The sequence below is a fragment of the Melanostigma gelatinosum genome (assembly GCF_949748355.1).
Source record: "Melanostigma gelatinosum genome assembly, chromosome: 3".
Taxonomy (NCBI): domain Eukaryota; kingdom Metazoa; phylum Chordata; class Actinopteri; order Perciformes; family Zoarcidae; genus Melanostigma; species Melanostigma gelatinosum.
Genome location: NC_136636.1, coordinates 23,473,667 through 23,494,568, shown reverse-complemented (window position 1 = coordinate 23,494,568; position 20,902 = coordinate 23,473,667). Strand labels below are relative to the sequence as shown.

Below are 20,902 nucleotides of genomic sequence, written 5' to 3'. Positions count from 1 at the left end.
TTCTTTCCCTTTTAAAGGGAAGCGTTCCTACTCACTCCGTCTGGTGTACGAGCTGATGCCATCTATACATTTAGATAAACTCCTCGCCTTTTCTCCGTTTTCTTTTTTTTTCTTTTAAAAAATTCTTTACAAAGTTATCAGAAGAAACCAACAAAAAAAAAAAAGAAATAAAAGAAAGTTCAACGTCAAATAAAAAAGTGGTGGAAGATTGAAAAATGTGTTGCTGGCTCCATAGATGGGTCTGCTGCGTCCCTCTTATGTCACTTTGACTTTAGTTTCCACGACTCTCCACAGCTGATCCCAGAGATGCAGCGAGGCAGAGTCGCGGTGAGGGGGACCAGAGGACAGAGGGAAGTGGGGGGGGGGGGGGGGGGGGTGAATGGTAGTCTGGTGGGAAGGCCAGATACACTGTAACGCAGAAAAAAAACCCAAAAACCATCCACACTGTCCTCCGCCAGCCAGAGCCCTGCATCCTGACCGCCCCCCCCCCTCCTGTGCTCCGCTCTGGAGGGTCAGACCTCCACTGACTGGATCTGGTTCATCTGTGCCCGCATCATCTGGACGCTGTTGAGGATCTTCTTTTGATGGCCTGCTAACGTCACACCGACCCCGAGGATGTCCCTGTGAGGAGAGACAGATGTCAGGCTTGTGTTACCGCAGACGATAAACACTCCTGCCGAATACATCTACGCTGTAGTAGCCATGCATTCTGTCCATCATCGCCATCGTATCGCAACAGACAGCATGACGAGAAGGGAGAGAGCAGCTGAAAAGTGAGAGACGACGGCAACGTAGCGGGCAGGAAACAGCTGCGCGTTCATCCGACTTTGAGGCCAGCAAGCTTTTCTGATCACAGAAAAATTGTACTGACTACTTGACTACTGACTCATGCGGTAACCCCCCCCCCCATGTTATACCACCAGAAGAAAAGCAAAGAATTACAAATTCACATCTCATTAACTCGAGTGTGTTGTAGACGCAACATCAAAGCGGCAGAAATAAACAGCAACTTCCCGTCTGTATCAAGGCGGCTTCAGTTTTCTAATCCATTATTCTCCGAATGCTGAATCTCAACAGTAATCACGCTTATTGGATTACACATCACAATCTGTTTTGTTCTAAGAATTGAAGCTCGACATCGCCGCGGGTTAATCTCTTTTATCCAGAGACAGGAAATGATTTTTATCGGTTTCTCTACAGGTGGCACTCTTAACAGGATTATATCTCGTAAAGGAGGATTGTTCTGCGAGCATTCTGGCTAACCGACATATCACCAGACTCTGCCTCCGCATATCATGGTGGCGCCTCTCGATCCTTAAACCGAGGTCAGAGAGAGGCCTGCTGAACACATGGCAGAGCATAAAGGGCGATGTTATGGCTTTGAGCTATTGTGCCCGCTGTTGAGCCTCGTAACTGCAGCGTTACGATCCGCTAATTACACGCAGTGCAGCTAGCGTCCTTTAATAACAAGCCAGAGGCAGAGTCTGGTGCTTTTCAGGTTTTAGGGACAACAAATGAGACTCGGCGAACGATCATGCGATAGTTTTCCTCGCGGTTATCAGAGCCAGAACGGCAGGAGTCATCAGCGCTTACTCCATGGTCATCTGGGACACCACATCAAATGTGGAGTAGTCAGCGCCGGCGAAATTGTCTTTGTACTGGCCCATCTTGATGGCATCCAGCCACTCGTCCACAGTGCTGAAGCTGGAGAAGTCCGGGATGCTGCGGTCCAGGAGAGGGAGGTGAACACTGAGGGGACACAAGCAGGGGCCATGAAGAATAATGATAATACAAAATGGCAGGTTTCAAGTCATAGACAGCCCCGGACCACCTGCATGTAATTCAATCGTGAATTATTACATTATATTTTTCAAAAGCACAGAACTCGGAGGATCCCACTGGCCTCATCCATGAACCAATATTTCCAAACTGATTCCTCACAAAGTGTATTTTCCAAATGAAGTGATAGGCTTTAAGGAGCCAATGTATCCAGTCAGTGTCTGTGGAAAATCTGGCTCTCGGTCCTGCCCGCCACCACAAATGAAAGTACAGACGGGGGGGGATAATGGAGATCAGTAAGCCCTCGCTCTCAAAGGAAACTAACACCCAGAGCCGAAACGCTGCACAATGTTTTGTTTTTCGAGCAACGCACAACTGCTTCAAATCCAGGTTTCGTCCGAAGCATTGGTGGAACGGATTTGATCTATCGAACCGAAAGGCTTTCATTTACATAACCGCTCGGCGCCACGGGAAACAAGAGACACTGCGATCGAGGGGAGGGGGAGAGGGAGGGGGGGGAGGGGGGGGGGAGGCAACCGTGTCACGGATGACACTTTTGGCAGGAGCATGGATTTCCTGTTAGGAAGAGGAAAGGCTTCACATTGAGCATCAGATGCATTATGTTGTTCAAGGTGTGGGAGGCCTGTCCTGCGGAGACGAGATAAAACACACATGGCGATCTCGCACACAGAGCAGGGGGGGATAATGAAGAACACGCTTCTTTAACACTAGCCTGTACCGTGTGTTATGACTACGACTGAGACCGACGGACAAAAAGCGAACACGAGTAAATCACACGACAACACATTTGATCAACAGCCTGCGTGCCGCTCACCCTGAAGATAACGGGGTCATGGCCTTCAGCATGTTGGGATTGCGGATCATCTTGTCGAGGTTGTTCACAATCTGACTGAACTTGGGCCGGTTGTTGCGGTCCTTCTGCCAGCAGTCCAGCATGAGCTGGTGCAGCGCGCTGGGACAGTCCATGGGCGGGGGCAGCCGGTAGTCCTGCTCTATGGCGTTGATGACCTGCGGGGGGAGACAAAGATCTCTAACGGTTGCTATGAGGCTCTACAAAGAGGGGATGGATCGATGGAGAGGAGAGAAGACGGTACGATACAGTGGTGGAAGAAGTACTCGTTCTTTATTCAGCAAAAGTACAAATACAGTCCTCAACTCTAAATACTTCTTGAGTAAAAAGTACAAAAGCATTTGCAACAATTTGTTAATTGTAATGAATTGACGCAGAAGTATCTGCTTGAGATGGAGCTCATTATATTATTTTATTCACTGTTAGGTTGCTCCAAAGGTTCACAAGATAAGTCGGAGGGGTCGTGAGTTGATTTGTGTCAGGGAAAAAAAGTGTTAAATTAATACTGAGACTCGTATCTAAGCTTTGTTTTTCTTACTTTGTAGAAATGGAACCATGTGAGAAGTTTAGAGGGTGGAATGTGACGAGGGGCCTCATGAAGACACTTTATAAAGAGTCACAAACCAAAAATAACTGAGAACCACTGGTTTAATCTTTAACAATTAAGTGTTTTTATCATCGTAACCTGAAAGACAATTCACTGTAGCTGTCAGAAAGAAGTGTGATATGAAATGTAAATACTGAAGTAAAGTACAGGTACCTCAAACTACGTACACATATATATATATATATATATATATATATATATATATATATATATATATATATATATATATATATATATATATATATATATATATATATATATATATACGTGTATATATACATGTATATATATATATATATATATATATATATATATACACATGTATATATATATATATATATATATACACACATACAGTATGAATAACTGTGCTGAGTTTCTTGCCATTACTCAAGCGGTCCGGTTGATAAACGTCCTCTCTTGTATGGAAGTCACGGGGCTATAATAAACACGCTGTGATGGAGTGAACGGTCTTCTGATGAACTTATAACTGGAACATCTGTTCCTCTCACCATGTTTAGTCTGCTTTAGTCATTACTGTGTGTTACCGCCGAACACTCAGAACTGTTACATTAACGTTATTACTTAAACACAGATAAATGTATAACTGCATCTATTTGTGCACAAATCACCGCATTAGGTCTCCCTGTGTAGAGTTGTTAAACAGCAGTTAGGTCATTAGGAGCATAAACCTTATTCCACCAACTCCACATTCCTGCCAGATGTGACCTCACGTCCGGCCTTTACAAAGTATTTAATGCTCTCTCTCTGTGCAAATTCACATTAAAACTGTGTCCGGCTTGGACCGGTGATGTTGCTGGTCGAGGGGCATGCGGAGGTGGTGCACGGTTAACAGAGTGAAACAAGCCGGAGGACACTTGTGAGGAGGACGCACTATCCCCTGCTCATTACCGGGGCCATTAAAGGAGCTCCATTCAGACTCGGATTAATCTCATTCATGAGACCTCCGAACGGGGACCCCGATGGAGCAGAAACACTATCTGGAGCTGCTAATAAGATAACCGTCGAGGACCTCGGTCCCTCTCAGCACATTAGTGTTCTCACTTTCAATTTGAAACGATTTTCATTATCTCTCTCCCCATAATTTGCTCTCTCCTGCGCTACCCAGAGGGAGATAGGAAATGGAGGCTCCAGTCAAGAGCAGGAATTGTCCGCTGAGCACTGCCGTGCATTTCCAATGATCTGATTATGTCTCTGTGGTGAGTGCGGGGGGATTTTCATATAAAACCCATGAGTGAAAGCTGCTGTTTAGCTGCGGGAGAGCAGATACAATGACAACCCGTTTCTCTGAGGAGTCTGAGGCTGCAATGAAACTCAGCCAGGAGATGATGTATGTGTGTAGTGAGGCCTTGTTTAAAAAAATGTTTAAGGGGGGGTTCATTTTAAAACCGAAAAAGACTAAAGGCAAGGTAAATACATACGTCTTGATTGGTCATGTCCCAGTAAGGCCTCTCTCCGTACGACATGACTTCCCACATGACGATCCCGTAGCTCCACACGTCACTGGCGGAGGTGAACTTCCTGTACTGGATAGCTTCGGGTGCAGTCCATCGGATAGGAATCTTCCCTCCCTACGAACAACAAAGAGCACAACCTCAAGAGCGGGAAGCGAGACCGAAACCCGACCGACACGGTGTCCCGGCTCCGGAGAGAGAGAGAGAAACACCGTTCACGGCAACAATGGCCGACTGTAATCCAAACTGGGAGGTGGATGTAACGAAAACCCCTGAGAGTAAAGTGGTGAACATGAAATACTGGAGGAGGAGGAAGGGATGACGTTTGTATCGATAGGGAGGGCACTGTGGTGGACTTCAGACGAATGGCATTCTCAATCGGGTCGGTGAGTCATTCACAGCATAATTCAACAGACGCATATGAGAAGGCTGTTTGACTCTGTTGTAGGCGAGACTGGCATGTGTCTCACCAGAGCGCTAGTGTAGGTGGGGTCCGATGTGTCGTCCTCCAGGAAGCGCGAGAGACCAAAGTCGGACACCTTGCACACCAGGTTGCTGTTGACCAGGATGTTGCGGGCAGCGAGGTCGCGGTGCACATAGTTCATGTCGGCCAGGTATTTCATGCCCGAGGCGATGCCGCGCAGCATACCGACGAGCTGGATCACCGTGAACTGCCCGTCGTTTTGCTGCAAAACAGACACATTGTGTTACAATGCCTTTTTTTACATATGGCGTATGAATTTGAACAATGACACAAACACTTCACAAAGTGGCTTTAAGACAAAATATCTAAAATGCTTTCTTTGTTTGACTCAATACAATGTAGTGACTTTCTTTCTTGTGAATATTCTTTAGAACTCTACGCACCCCCTCTGAACAAAAGGTGCCATGATTAATACAGAATGATTCCCTTTTTGTCAAATTGTAAATCTTTCTTTTCGACATTGTCTGCTTGTAACCCAACCTTGTGTGTGGCTGATGGAGAAAGGTTACTTTGCAGTATGAGTTTCTGTGAAGAGGCCCTGCAGGATACTAACAGCCAGGTTTGGGCTGGGCTCAACTGGCCTCGGCAGGACTAAGCTGTGTCTGGCTGTCTACAGCTGTCCCCCCCCCCCCCTCCACTTTACCCCATGCATGGGGAGCGTCTGGAGCTGTGGTGCAGCTGTGCCTCCAACTGTGCACACCTGCAGTCTCCCCACCACCCACCACGACACCCGGAGAACACGGGATTCCAGAGAACAGGGCTCTGGAGCTCGGGGGGGTGGTCGGGTGTGGACAGACGGAACGGCCACGACAGGAAAGTGGGAGGGCAGGCGAGCAGCGCCCCCCGAGCACAGCCGTGTCAACGGTGTGCACGACCGCTCCATCGGCCTATTTCCTCTTCAAACGCACTGCTGCTCATTAACGGAGCGGATGCTTCTCCTCACGTCAAGCTGCTGCTCCTCGTGTAACGCAGCAATTAAGCAGAATGCATTATTCATGACACTGTCCTCACTAATACACATTGCAACCTGGAGTAATCTGTGTGCTGTGTTTGCATTTATTTTAATTGGAAAGATTTTTCCAAAGTCTTTGAGGTCAAGTTAAGAGGAAGAAAAAAACGTAGGAATTTGTAGAGCTGTGTGAATACAGGTCTAGCATGATTTATTTGTATGTCGACAGTGTTTTATTTCAAAGACGGTCTTCCGTTAGGGTTTAAGTCCCAAAGGGGCAGAACCCTATTGCATTTGTGTTGCTTCGTTATTATCTGTTGTGTTCTGCAGCGGCTCAAATTGTCGTGAGCTGGAAGGAGCTAAAGGCATGAAACTTGGTCCAATAACTGGAAATGATGTGCAAGAAATATGACTCCAATCGGCCAGGGGGTGGCGCTGTAATTAACGAGCAAAAACACTTATAAATAAGGCGTAAACAAGATTCTCATGTCAAGTCATACAACCATTGGGCCAATCATCACAAAACAAAATCAAAACCACGAGGGGAAAGTTAGTGCGGCACAACACACATCAGACTATAAATCATAAATTGTTTGTCCAATGAACACAAAGCTAACAGGATATGTTTCATGACACTGTTGACCCACGTGTGTGTGAAACTATTTTGAAATCTCTCAATAGGGGGCGCCACTAGTTCCAAACATGTACTTGGGTCTGGCACAAATTGAACCACAAATCTGTGACAGTTTGTCCAAAACATCTCCAAACTTGCTGGATATTATTAATGAAGCGATTGAAACATTTCATACATTGTGATGATGAAGCAAGGTTGTGACTGGTCTCACTCCTTTAGACAGAATCAAACCAGCTTTGTGAAGCCGCTTCCTTCTGCCTTTGTATTTTGGGAATAGAACGAGGGCTTGAACCCACAGCTCCAGTTCTCTGTCGCTGCTTCTCGTCTGTTCCAGAGAGCAGTTCAGCTCCCATCGATCTATTCTCTTTGTACCCAGCAGGTCTTTCTGCAGGAGGCAGCAGGGGGAGACGATCCTTTCGGCAGGCAGCTCAGCACAGACTCCAGCGACCATTTTAAACAACCGCCCACCAATCACCTCAGAGAATAGGCAAACCCTGTTCAGAGGCTTCGACACTGTCAGCAATTGTTGTCATAAACTGTCACCGTGAGGTTCCCCCCGTTGTTTTGAATACTATGCGCTGTCAAATATGCTTAGCAAACATCGACATATACACAAACACCCTTCACCGCCAGATCAAGTTCCGAAAAGAGCCGATGCTTTGTGTCTCTGAGGTCGGAGGCAGAATGCAAATACAGACGGAGAGTCTGAACAGTGTGCTGACGGGAGCTTGCGTGTCTTCTTCTGGAGGATGGTTTTGATGTAGGCTTGCAGCAGAGGGCTTAAACCGACTATCACGGTGGGTATTAAACCGGGGGAAGTCGTTGAACGAGGTAGAGACTGTAATTGAAGAACTGAACAGCATCATTAAATCGCCTGATAACAGTCATTCACATGAAATGTAATGGTTCTTATTCACTGTCTGCTACATACGTGGCCAAAAACAAGAACTTTCGATTGTACAGTGCGATTGTACTATAATTCTTTTTTTTTACTTCAGGAAAGCCAATGGCTTCAGTTCATTTATAATGTGGCATTCTCACTGCACTACACTGGCATGCAGTACTCTCCTTGTCACATTAAGTAGAGAGTTCCCATCGTTTACAGTTGAAATAAAAATAGACCTATTTTTGCCAGATACTAAATCCCCAATTCCCATAAATCAGAGGCCATTTTCTGCTCCTTCCAAAAATGTGAAGAGAGCAATTAGTGAGCACGAAAGCATACCAACAAGTCATATAAGAAAAAAATAAAAATAAAGTTTATATTTCTCTAACATCCCAAGACGGATGGTGAAAGGCCGTGTGACATCTCATCTTAGAGCCAGATTCATTTTTAAACATCTGACATCTCATTTTAAATTATTTAAATTATTTATGCGGGTCATAAATGGGGAGCATGGTGGCTTCACTGGAATATATCTCTCTGGTTAGATTAGGAAAATTTAAAATCCTATGAACTTGTGATCTCTGCATATTTCTTGTCAGGGGGGAAAACGAGTGTGTGTTTCCTACATGCATCCATATCCAGTGCTGCATAACCAGCAGTGGACGAAAAAAACAAGGGACACATCAAAGAGAATCATAAAGTCCTGGACTCTAACGAGCAAACGAAGGAAGAAAATATGAAATATACAGAGAACATGAAATAAATCAATACAAGGGGATAACAGACATCCGAGTGTTAATAAAGAAGCATTACTGCATAGACAGAGAATACCTCTGAGGAACTCGTGATTGACAAGACTCTGTGAATGATGTTTCCTTGAAGTGGGATTACTGTGCATGAGTGTAGCAACCAAGTCAAATTACTGGACAAATGTGTGTGTGTGTCTGTGTGCAACCAGGATATGAATCCATGTTTGTCAGCTGTCCCAATAACTAAAGGTAAGTGCTGCTCTGGCAGAACAATTCATCTCTTTTATGTCAAAATTGCACTTTGAAAGAATCTTCAGACTCTATCGAAGAAACCAACTGAGTTTGAGTTTATTCTTAATCAGATCTTGTTCGTAGACCACTGCAAATTAAAACTGCAGAATTGGTTGTGTGATGTTTTCTACAATAGCTCGTGTTCTAGGTGAGACTTATGCGGTTGCTCACTCTGAGGAAGGAGTCCAGAGACCCGTTCTCCATGAACTCGGTGGTGATCATGACAGGACTGCTCTTGGTGACCACGCCCTCCAGGTGGATGATGTTAGGGTGGTCGAACTGGCCCATGATGCTGGCCTCGCTGAGGAAGTCCCGCCTTTGCTTCTCAGTGTAGCCAGACTTCAGGGTCTTGATGGCCACAAACATCTCCCTTTTGCCCGGGAGCTTCAGGTTACCGCTGCACACCTCTCCGAATTCTCCTGTGGAGAGCAATGGTGCCGTTAAATTCAAAGCAACATGAGTGAGTACCATCAGCAGTTTGTGTTCATCCATTTGTATTTACAAATCAACTAAGACCCGAGCTACTTTACAGTGTTACATTCCGTCCACGTCTCGCTGAGATTTTTCCATTACCTGCACCAATGACCTGTTCAATCTTCACACAGGATATATCAATCTCCTTGGCAAACTCCCTCACAGCCTCGTTGGGGTCCTCATATGTGAACGGATCAATATAAATCTTCATTCCTGGAGTCACTTGGAAAAAAGGAAAGCGGCTCTGTAATGTATGATTTTTTGTGGTCACGCTTATATACACTCCTGCGGGCTTGACGGTCCAAAGCATTCCGCCACATTAACAATCAATTCACCTTGCATTCACACATTACTGTTACAATTATGTGACTTTCTGGCGTGACATTCAGACGGTGAAGGTTGAGAGATGAGGAGGTGGTGTGGTTACAGTTGTGTGTAGTGCCTCGTGGCTACTGTGTGTAGCCGGCAAAGGACGTGGTACCTGCAGTCGTCTTAGCTGTGATAAAGCACGTTAATATATATATGTAGATATATCGTCTGCTGTGAGTCATAGTGCCATTAACTGTCATTAACAGGAGAGGATCCTGGACCCTATATCAGCATCGCTCAGCTCCACTCCAAGAAATAAATTGGCTCTCCTAAGCCCTGATGCCAGGTAAATTGGCTTAAGGTGGCCTTTGAGTGTTCGGGGACTTAAGTGTCCTGAGTTTTAAATCCGATTATTCGGCTCTCACCTCCACATCAGGCCTGAGGCCATTTCAATGGATACTAAACACATGGCCGGGCTGCTGCAGAGCCAGAGGAGCATGCGCGCACCGTCTGAAAACCTGGCACGCTAACGCTGAAGAAACGTGCCGCAGAGATGAACAGATGGAGAGGATCTGACCAGGCAAACCCCCCCCCCCTTTACTAAAACCCTAAAATCTCTTCCCAAGCTGAAGCACTGTTCAACAGACCACCCTCCTACGATGGCAAAGACCACCAAACACAAGGGCAGAAGCCTGCACTGAGACGGGATGCTAATAGCTGTGAAACAGCAGAATGTCTTACTGGCATCACAGACTGGACTTCTTTGCACAGCGTGATCGGATTACATTGGGGAAGCTCTCACCTTTTTAGAAGGGGAATTAACATCAAAAGGATGAAGCGGGGTGGTAATTACGCAATGAAATAAACAAATGAACCCACGGGGTCATGAACTTGATGTGGGATCTGCGTTTCTTCCAACCATGCAGGAGAAAGATGGATTAGCTTTAATATCTCAGGCGGAGCCGCGGTGAAACGAGTCCTCTGCTCTTCATGTCTGCATTATTGTCCTTTCATCTCTCTATACGCAACTGTACTCTAAGAAGACAGAACATCATCGAGGGATTCCATTCAGCCACCGAGTCTTTTGACATATTTTAACAATGGCAGATGACTCGTGTGGCATTAGCATGCTAATGGCGTTAACGGGAGTGACGACTGACCTATTTCCACCACAATGGATTTAGTTCACTATGAAATGTGATGATGCAGAGAACACACACTTGAGCATTGGTTTTTGATGTGGTTAAATCCAGGCTCCGAGTGAGCAGAGTCAGACAACAGGCAGGATTACTAGTAAGTAGGGGGGGGGGGCTATGCTGAGCCGTAGCCAAGGACACCAGCGTGCAAGGTGGTAGCCATGGAGACAGGTGTGTGAGGCAGCGGCGGAGACGACTGTGTGAGATGGTCGTTATGGAGACAGGTGTGCGTGATGCTGAGGGGGGGGGGCCAGCGGTGAGAGGAGGGGAGTGGTGGTGTACTCACTGTGGCCGCTGGTGTAGTGCTGCAGTTTGTCTGTGTACTCTGAGTCAGTCCGGTCAAAGCCACGCCTCCTGGGGGGGAAAGACAAAGAACTCTAGCTCCGGTTCAAAGAGAGAGAGAGAGAGAGAGCAGCAGGGAGGGGCAGCAGCACACATCAAACAGACCCCCCCAGGTCTACCTACGCTAAAGATGCACCGACAAGGATCAAATGGAGAGCCGGGAAAAGCATTTTTCTGTTTTCCTTGTTTGGAAAAGGAAGACAGCACACGCAACACAAACATGCCTTTTTCCTTTCTGGTGCACAGCTGGTTACATCTCACACATTCACACTAAACATGGTGAGCAAGTAATTATTACCAATTTCCATTTGGATGGGATTTTGTGTGATGCATTGTGGTACAGTCTGGCAACATTACTGTCAAAATAATGTGTGTAAAATACACAATTTGTCAGCTAAGCTTCAACTGGCGAGCAGCCTGACGAGGACATGTTAAAATACCTTTTGAACTTGTGCGATACGGCCATCACAGTGCATTAGGAGCTTTTTATTTCCTTGACTGTCCGACTGGCTCTTTAATGTTGCCCTGGCGACGTTCCCAAACCATCCCACAATGCAGCACACAACCTGTGTCATTAAGCCGTCACTGTCCACCAAACAAATCTACTGGAGGGGAATCTACGTGCTCTGCTAGTCGTCAGAAATTCATCTGGTACAACCTCTTGTGTGAATCAGAGTAAAGGAGCTGCTGTTAATAGCAGTGGCCCGGTGGGAAGTGAAACTCTGGCCTTGGCAGAGCTACACACATTTGATACCCACTGAGCAGGAGCACCGACAGAACTTTAATCTTAGCAATGTTGACTTTTTATATATTATTTCTTCTGTTGAAAGACTGGAATTCATAAAGAATGAATATCTTTGAAACCAGATGCTTTCAGATGCTGCAACTCACATCTACAGTTTTAATAAGAATCTGCTTTGTTGGCCAAGAATGTGTACACATACGAGGAATCTGACTTTCTTCTTTGCTCTCAGTGGACTTGCACACAGCTCCACGAGCAATGTTCGGAGGATGGATGGCAATAGACTTACAGCTACAAACAAGACCAATCATTTAACTTTTGTATATGTACAGTCAAGCAGGCAACATCTGCAAACTGTAAACAAGAACACAAAAGTGCAAGCCAAGAGACCTCCTACAACTACACTGAATAAAAGCACAGCAGCTAAAGAATGAGAGGAGTCCTCTCTAGCAGCTAGCGCAGCTGCTTTATTGGCTCAAAGGCTCATTTTGAAAAAGACTGGGACAGGACTGACTCACCGGTTACAGACGATGATGAGGACGACCACAGCGATGAGGAAGACCAGGCCGGCAGCTGCCGAGCCAATGATGAGTGGAAGCTTCTCCTGAATACTGGTGTTGTATTCCTCTATAGAAAGGACAAAATAAATACGTACATTAACAAAGTGCCATGCGCACACACACACACACACGCGCTGAAACATATGGGGAAGCATCTGAGCCACTCCATAAGGAGGGAGCAATGGGTGACAGACAGACATACGGCTGGATGAACCACTGATCATCTTAGCATCTTGACTGGCAGCATGGACCCTTTTTCCCCAAAGCCCACTGAATGTGCTCAGACGCCGCGGATATGGACAAATCATCTGGCAGAAAGCGTGTGAAGTGAGCGGAGAGAGCATGTTTGGGTGAGGCCCAGACTGAGCGGGCAGCCAAGAGCAGGAATCCAGCTCCTGAATGGGCACATGGAGGCAGAGCCAGGCTCTTCTCTTGAGCTCTGCACATGACACACGACTGCACGATGGTTGCCAGATACGGGTCAGTGAGATGCCCGTGGTTCTACGTGCTTGTGGATGGTGTAAATAAGCATGGAGGGAACATTCAGTGTTTGAAAATACTCAATAATGTTGTTTTCCTTTAAAGACATATTCAATTACAACTGTGTTTTACGATGTTAAATTACTATTTGTTTATAAACCAGAATCCACTTGAGGGGCCACAGAAAGAGTCTTAGTATTTGACAAATACGTAAATATATTTTTTTACCAACTACATTCTAACTACCCTTAACAACATTCATGAAATATTGATATAGTGCTATTAAAGTGTCTTTAAGCACGAAGCTCTGCTGAGGACTGCTGGTTTATCACATGCCTGTTCATCTGTACTGTTTATAACCCTGAAGTACTGCAGGTCTGAAGTACCAGCAGCACAGTACTTCAAAAGAAATAGGCGAAATGATGAGTCATGAGTAACAGTCGACATTGGGTAAAAAAAACATACAAATCCATTTCATACTGGAATCAGATTTTGTTTGTAATTATAGTGCAAAGACTGTAGTTCAACCCAGTAATTCCCAAAGACTCGGTTGCAACCCAAAGGTGATTTTATTCGAGACAGGAATGTAAATGGCGGTAACAAAAGAATGTATAGATGAGGCCTATTATGAATTGGGTCGTGATGGTTTGTCATTTTTTAAAAGTGGGTCCCCAAAAGAAAAGTTTGGAAAACACTGGTTTAACCTTAAGTGAAAGGGACTTATTTTCACTTTCTGCTAACTTTTCCTTCCTTCACGTCAGCATTTTCAGAGCTGTTCTCATCACAAAGGTGCATTGTTTACATCAAACTATGGTAATCAGTGTCTTCTTTCAGCAGGAAACTACTTTCTGGCTGCATCGGCACATCGTATCCAGGTGAAAATCCCTCTGGACTGGTCTACTTTTCTTTTTAGAAAAGAAACAATTATCGGCACAAACTGAAAACACTGAGCCTGATGCACGGTGGGTTTACTGAATATTTACAGCTGTGAGTCAGTTGTGATGTATCTTTAGTGCTGGGATCTGTGCATGTGGCAGCATCAGGGACGTTGGTGCAAAGGTTCAGGCTAATGATGGCCCTGGGCGCTGCAGGCTGAAGGAAATGAGATGTTCAGAGGGGGGGAAAACCCAGGCCGTAGCTCTAACATTAACCTCCACGACTGATGTTTACTGAATGTTACTTCTTCTACCCGTACACCGTACAAAGATAAGACAAGTTCCACCTCATCCTTGACTTCAAGGCAAACTAGCAAACAGCTAGGCAACGAAAAAATGGGACATTTGTGAACCACAGACAGGACAGAAATCATGAATGCTGAAATATCAATGAAGACATAATTACGAGTGTAATGCGTGGGTATGTTTCCCACTCGTCTGTAACTGTTTACGCCACAACAAGATTTCCTTTCATTCCCGCAGCTGTCTGCATCCATGCTACACTACAGGGCGTGTCGATGGGCCCCGGGCACAAGAGGCGTTAACAGCTCTGCGTGCTCCGGGGAACATTAGCTGAATTCTCACCCTCAGTCATGGTCTGGAAGTACAGTTTGCCACTGTAGCGTCCAAAGCCGGCTACGGTGCGGGCCCGGACCTGGAACACGTAGATGCTGCCTGGCTTGAGGCCGCGGATGACCACCGTGTTGGTCTGGCTCCGGATGGCGGTGGCGTTGTATTCCGACTGGTCCTGGGAGAGGAAAAAAAGACGACATGTTGAATTTGTGCACGTTAGTAATTACAGTCCAATTGCAAAGGCCAGCAATTATGAAGTGCCACGTCAATAAATTACATAGTAGAGCAGGAAGAACGAACGAGGCAACGGTATCAGCAAACACAGCACTTCATTGAAGTATCTAGTCATTTTATAGATCATTTAGCCATTTATAAGGACATAATACTTTAAGTGCTTTGTTACTAAGCAGAAAATGCACCAAACAGCATACGGATCAAACCTTCTACTAGGATCTTGTTCTGCACTGGAACTGAAATATTGAGAGCAGACATGGTACAGAGAAGAAGCAGCGACGCTCATCTCGACATTAGTAACCACAATGGAATAATCTGAATGATGTGCCAGCATTGTGTTTGATGAATCTGCAGGGCTGGGGCGAGGCACACATCCGGCACAGATGCAGTTAAAAAAAAAAAGAAGGTCGATTTGGTGGCAGTTTCAGGTCAGCGGCGTTTGTGAGCCGCGCCTTCTGATGATCAGAGCTGCATTTCACTGCTTTCAGGTCCGAGAGCAGCGGAGGACCGAGACGCTCTCTTTTAGCCGCTCCCTTCAACCCGCTGCACTTCTGAGCCGCAGCAGGGGCCGGGACAGTTGTTTTGACAGCTCTCTCCAGCAGTGTCAGAAAAGGGAATTAGACTCAAAAGTGGAACGGCTCAGCGTGTCGACGAAAGCTCGACAAACACTGTGTGTGTGTGTGTGTGTGATTGTGTTCCTACGTCTGCCAATGGCTGTGTGCGTTGTTTTTGTTGTAGTGATCACTGTGCATTGAGTCAACGTGGTATTTGCGAGTGTTCTTGTGAGAGAGTGCGCCGATTCGGCGGGAGCGTGCCCTTTCCAATACTATTTTTACAGCAGTCGGCGCACCATTGTTTCAACCGCACGTCTCTGCTCGTCAATCCCCTGCGGCCCCGCTGCAGGGCTGAGAGCGGTTTCCTTCTCCGGTGACTGACCGTGATTATAATTGAAAGAGAACGAGCAGAAGTTCTAAGCAATGTTCAGAAGCTCTGTCTGCCCGCCTCCTAGGATGTGCTGTTATGCAAACGAGCGTGAGGGGATACTCTGAATTTAAATGTACGACTTAACAAAAGAGTACCATTGGCACATCGTTTATTCAGGAAAGTTGTGTTAGTATGGATCGATGAGGGCTCGGAGGACCAACGTGTTGCTGCATCGCTGGTACCTTTTCATAATACTGCAGCTCATAGTCCAGGATGACTCCGTTGGGCTGGTCAGGCTGGGACCAGGAGAGGGTGATGCTGTCCACCGTGCGACTGATCTGGTGCATTATGGACACTGTGGATGGGGCTGCAGGAGAGGAGACAAAGAGAGTTTGTTAAAGGGGCGAGGCCAATCAATCACTACAGACTCCACAAGTCACGCACAGAGAGTTTTACAGCATCTTTAATCTCAGAGACAAACACCGGGTTCTGCAAAGGTGTACTACGTAATGCCATAAAGTCAATGTAATATACTGCAGTCTCACGGCATAGACGTGCACTCACAACACCGGCTAAACCACACGAGCAGCCTCACGGGACTTCCCAGTGTCAACTGTGATCTTCACGTGATTCATTTACGCTTGACAAACCCGCTTATAACAGACCGCCGTCTCCAAACAAATGATGTTGAGATCACCAGACCACCGTGCATTTACATGCAGGAAGCCCATTGTGTGAGCCGCACAAACTAAACAAAACGAATTGCGCAAATCACAAGACGCAAAATGCAACACATCGTTTCGGTGCAGTGTTTTTGTCCTCCGCTTTATAATTTGACTTTGCGAGTTGTTTATGAACGTAAGATGACAGCTTAAAGGGCCGTAGCAGAGGTTTTCTATGCTACAAACCACATGTTTTAAATCACTGCCAACATTTATTTTTTTTCCCAATTTCACTTCCCAGGCACACGCTGGTTTCCTTTGCCTTTTGAGGAAGATATAAAAGTTAACACGTTGGACTTTCAACTGGCTCTGTGTGGAGCGGCCAACACAACAGCGTTATTTATGTCCACAGGTGAGATTGACTTGGGCTCTGAAAATCAAGTTAACAGTGCTGTGACATTTGGCATCCCAAACTACACCATCCGCATTTGTCAGCAGTACCGCTCACGGATAACGCGACTTCACGATGAAACCAGCCGTGAGTCTGGAATGGATTTCCTTACGAATCAACTTTGAAGTCTCTGCAAGTTGATTCTTAATGCAACGGAGACAATCTCTCGCTCTCAAAGACGGAACATCAAACTAAAGGCAAATGGAAAACTGTGGGCTGCAGTGTGAAGAAAACATTTTTCGTGACATTATTGGTAAAATCTAACACCATTGGTATGGTCCTGTTAACAAAAGCCAACATTGCTTTCATTATATCTGTCTTAAAATAATAAATAAATAAAAAGCAGCTTTTCCTTTAGTACTGGGTGACTTTATATTGGTCATACATTTTCTTAAAACAAGAGAAAACAAGAAAAATTCAGGGTGGCCCACACTAGCCCCGGGACCTAAAACTTGGTACATTATTTTCAGCACAACACTAAGGTCAGGGGAGAGTGATCACCTCACGTCCTCCAACAACCATTAAGATTAGTTCAGGGTGCCGTGGGTCAGTGTAAAGCTAAGAGAGGCCGGAGATAAAAAGCTCTGTCTGGGGAGCCTGGCAAGGCCTGCAGGCCTCTATGTCTGAGCTGTGTGTGTGTGTGTGTGTGTGTGTGTGAGAGAGGGTAGGGTGGGCTGTGGAGTAGTCGGAGAAGGAGGAGTGCTGGCCAGGATTTATGAACACCCAGCCCCACACTCATCCCCTACAGGCCCGTGCTGCACACACATTCATGTGTGAAGTCCCTCCGCCGGCACACGTTCTCTACGGAAAAACCACTGACTGGGAAATTACAAACGGCCACGCCTCTCTAATGAGAGATTCTAAGGCTGCATGTGGGTTTAAAATCCTCCGTATGTAATGTGGACGCTGTTCATGCAACTACTGTCCTCCAGCAGGGGAGAAAATATAGCTTGTAAGTGACCACGGTGAGTCAGAGCCAATGATTCTCATCAGCTAATCAGCACTGCCTTGCATGCCCTGTGACCCAAACAGAAGCTTCCACCTCAGGCAACAAATTATGATGTCTCATATAAACTGTGATGGTCAAGAGACGGAGCATGTCCTCGTGTGCTGCTGCCAGCAGATAATAAATACACGTTCCATATTTCATCTCAGCCAAAGCACTTACAGCACGATGGCCTGCGACTCTGCAGCAGAACATACATCACGGCGCTGTCCTGGAGCCGGAGGTACGGTAATGTACACAGTATCCAGTCGGGGCGCCGGCCTCAGGAATCCCCTCCATCTCACTGTGCACACTAGTTTGTTTGCAGTCGCAGGACGACAGCCTAATAAGGCAAACAGTTACTCTAAGAGGAGCTCACGAGTATCCCATTACGGATGCACACATATCCAAGACTGCCACATGGCCTTTTCCTGCATAGCATTTCCATTAAACACACGGTGCAGCCATGCCTAGTAACCTGATACAGAGCCAGGGAAACAAAGGCAGCTCATGTACTCATGTGCAGAGGATGGACGCATGCCAACATGAAAAGCTGTTGGAGGAGAACACTGGTTTTTCTTCTGCGAGAGAACAACTTCCAGACAGCGGGGGTGGCAGTCGCCATGTCACGATAAGGTTTTGGTGCGACGGAAAAACAAACTGGGATTAAATTAAAATGAAGACGTGGGCTTTTAGTGCAAAGTAAATACTCAGCAAAAACACGACGCGTTGAAACATTCGACTTGGAGAGTAAATCGCAATCCAGCTGTGTTGAGTATTTCAAGTCAATTCAGCACATGCATTTCAAGCTAAGCTGACATTCCACCAATTGGCTGTGGAATGCAGTGGTACGCAGAGTCAACGTCTCGCATATGAAAACCATTTTCGTGCATCTAATTTAAGTAATCTACAGCTCTCCATTGTACTCCTAGACTCCAAGTGTAGCTAACATCCCCCCCCCAACTTAATCTATAATTTACAGGCTTGAGTAAACACTTGGTTTTCATTGTGTCAACATTATTCACAGAGTTATGCCGCTGAATGCATGCTTTAGTTGTTTCAAGACATTTTCTCTGTTGTTACAATGATTATCTTTAAACCGCGTGGTGGATTGCACCCCATTAAAGACAATTAGAAATTAAAAACAAAGATGTAAGAAAGTTTTCCCCGTCATTTATATACTGGAGACCGACTAATCATAAAGCATGTCAAGTCAGATACATTTGCTCAAAGTGGGCGAGCTCCACTTTCACCGGGACGCTGTATTTATAGGTTTCCTCAATGAATGCTCCATTCATGTCCTTAAACCCAATGAAGCGGTCACGATGACAAAGACAGGGATTGTAAGTTTACCGAATTAAATTAGATGGCTGAAATCGAAAGATAAATGGCCTTGATGAACATGTCTGTAACAGGAGTTTCCCATATACCACCAGGAGAGAGAGAGCAGGAGCAGGAGGAGGAGGAGGAGGAGGCATAATTTCTCATGTCAAAGCTGGAGATGCATCACTGATGATTATTGATGTTTCATACAAGGTGTTTCATGATCCCCGCTCCCCCAGACACATCAGTCCAACAACGAAAAGATTGTGTTTGATTTCTTTTCTCCAATATGTCCATGTCTGCAAAGACAATAAAGGCTTTTAATATGCCCGGGGCCCCAGGACAGGGGGGCCTCGGTGTCCATCTGAAACCTTCAAGGTTGTGTATCGCATGGCTTGATTGTGAGAGGATGGGAGGCCCCAGCTGTTGTCAAAGAATTAGGTTTCGGACCCCACATCATTACCCAGCCTGGGATCTGATATGAAAGGCTGCTTTGGAGTCTATTCTAGCATGTCGCTCTGGCCTTGGCCCAACAACACGCAACACAAAGGGCTCTGTTTTGCTCAGCATCTCTAATAGATGTCTCCGTGTTGTGTTTGAACACCTAGTGACTTCCCTAATCAATTAAAGATGGAGTGTACGGGGATATTTCATTTAAATCCAAGCCGATTTAATGGGCCGTGCTTCTGCTGAACGGGAGCGAAGGCTTTCATCCGTCCCATTCATTTATGCCTCTTATCTTTTATTACACGACACTCTATTGGTGGGCTTTTCCACTTCCTCTCTGACCGTTCCTGTGTTTGGCTGGAGTTCTACTGTTCAGGTGCTCCAGGACCTGAAGACACCAACAGTAACCGTCACATCGAGCCGTGCTCAGAGGAGCAGCGGTGGGGAAGTTACGGCAATGAAATAGTGTCTTTTATTCTCTGCAGGTGAGACAACACCACCTCATGATTTGGAACTCTGTTAAAAAAAGAAAGAAGGAATAACCACCAACTTCTGCTGTCGCATGCATCACCTGCTTCTGAGAAAGTCGATGTTTAAGGCCTTTAATCTGTCTCTTTCTAACATCCTAATGTGTCTACAACCATGTGGTTCTGATGATTAGACGTTCTGGTGCAGAGAGCAGCGCTATGATTTGGAGAAGATGGGGGAGGTAGCGACAACAGGTCAGGGCTTGTAAATCCCCTTTTCCTTTTTCATTGTGAAAACCGGTTCCCCGACAGCGCGGCCTCTCCCGAAGGGCCCAAACCAGCTGGTTCTCCACCAGGCAGCCTCCCAAACAGGCTGCCGCTGCTCCGCTCTCCCCGACCGACGTCCATTTATGAGCGGCACATCGAGCCGCCTTAAAGGGAGAGGCCCGTATTTGTATGCACTTTTAGCATGCTGGCAGCCTGCCCTGTTTCCCCAGCTGCAAGGGATTGTGGGTTTTTACATCTATGAAGATTTTCCAGTGCAGTAAAGCTAGAAAAGTGAGATTTCAGTTCATCAAGCTTTAAACCATCTGCACTGGAAAAGATTGGGCACTATAATACACTCGTATACACACCATAAGCTAATTATAAAACAGGCACTTCAGGGGCTTGAAGAGTTTTCAGATGCTTGCAGAGGCCGGGGCTTAAATCTAAACCATGATGAGTATGTACGGAGACAACGCTGCAGAGAGAGTTACTCTGCAGCAACTGAGCGGTCATGCAATCCAGTACATACGCTTCCTTCGAGGTTCTGTTGGTGGATGCTGCTGAATACAACCCTCAGTATGTGAGCCACTTTGAGCTTTTAAATCATCTTTGAATAATTGAACAGTACATTCTTTAGTTCTTTATTGCAGTGAATGCTATCGGGACTTCCACACAGAAACACATGGTTCTTGTGGTCAAAACGTCTAACAAGAACCTGCACAGTGTCTACAGCTTGATAAAAGACTTCTGTCCATCCCGTCCATATGTTGTATTTAATATATATCAGTTTTCAATGAACCAAACCA

At 45.9% G+C, this 20,902-nt stretch overlaps 1 protein-coding gene across 1 annotated transcript in view; it reads right to left on the bottom strand.

The window, feature by feature from the left end:
• Nucleotides 1-393: 393 nt before the first annotated feature.
• ephb2b (eph receptor B2b) overlaps nt 394-20,902 on the bottom strand; it is a gene marked incomplete at its 5' end in the record, with an annotated part of 111,479 nt that continues 90,970 nt past the window's right edge. Inside the window, 11 exons of the mRNA XM_079297056.1 lie at nt 394-621; nt 1,594-1,749; nt 2,615-2,808; nt 4,700-4,849; nt 5,203-5,418; nt 8,897-9,144; nt 9,299-9,421; nt 10,991-11,058; nt 12,307-12,415; nt 14,349-14,511; nt 15,737-15,861. Of these exons, the coding sequence (XP_079153182.1) occupies nt 513-621; nt 1,594-1,749; nt 2,615-2,808; nt 4,700-4,849; nt 5,203-5,418; nt 8,897-9,144; nt 9,299-9,421; nt 10,991-11,058; nt 12,307-12,415; nt 14,349-14,511; nt 15,737-15,861 (1,661 nt within the window). The 3' untranslated portion in view covers nt 394-512. The remainder of the gene's footprint in view (nt 622-1,593; nt 1,750-2,614; nt 2,809-4,699; nt 4,850-5,202; nt 5,419-8,896; nt 9,145-9,298; nt 9,422-10,990; nt 11,059-12,306; nt 12,416-14,348; nt 14,512-15,736; nt 15,862-20,902) is intronic.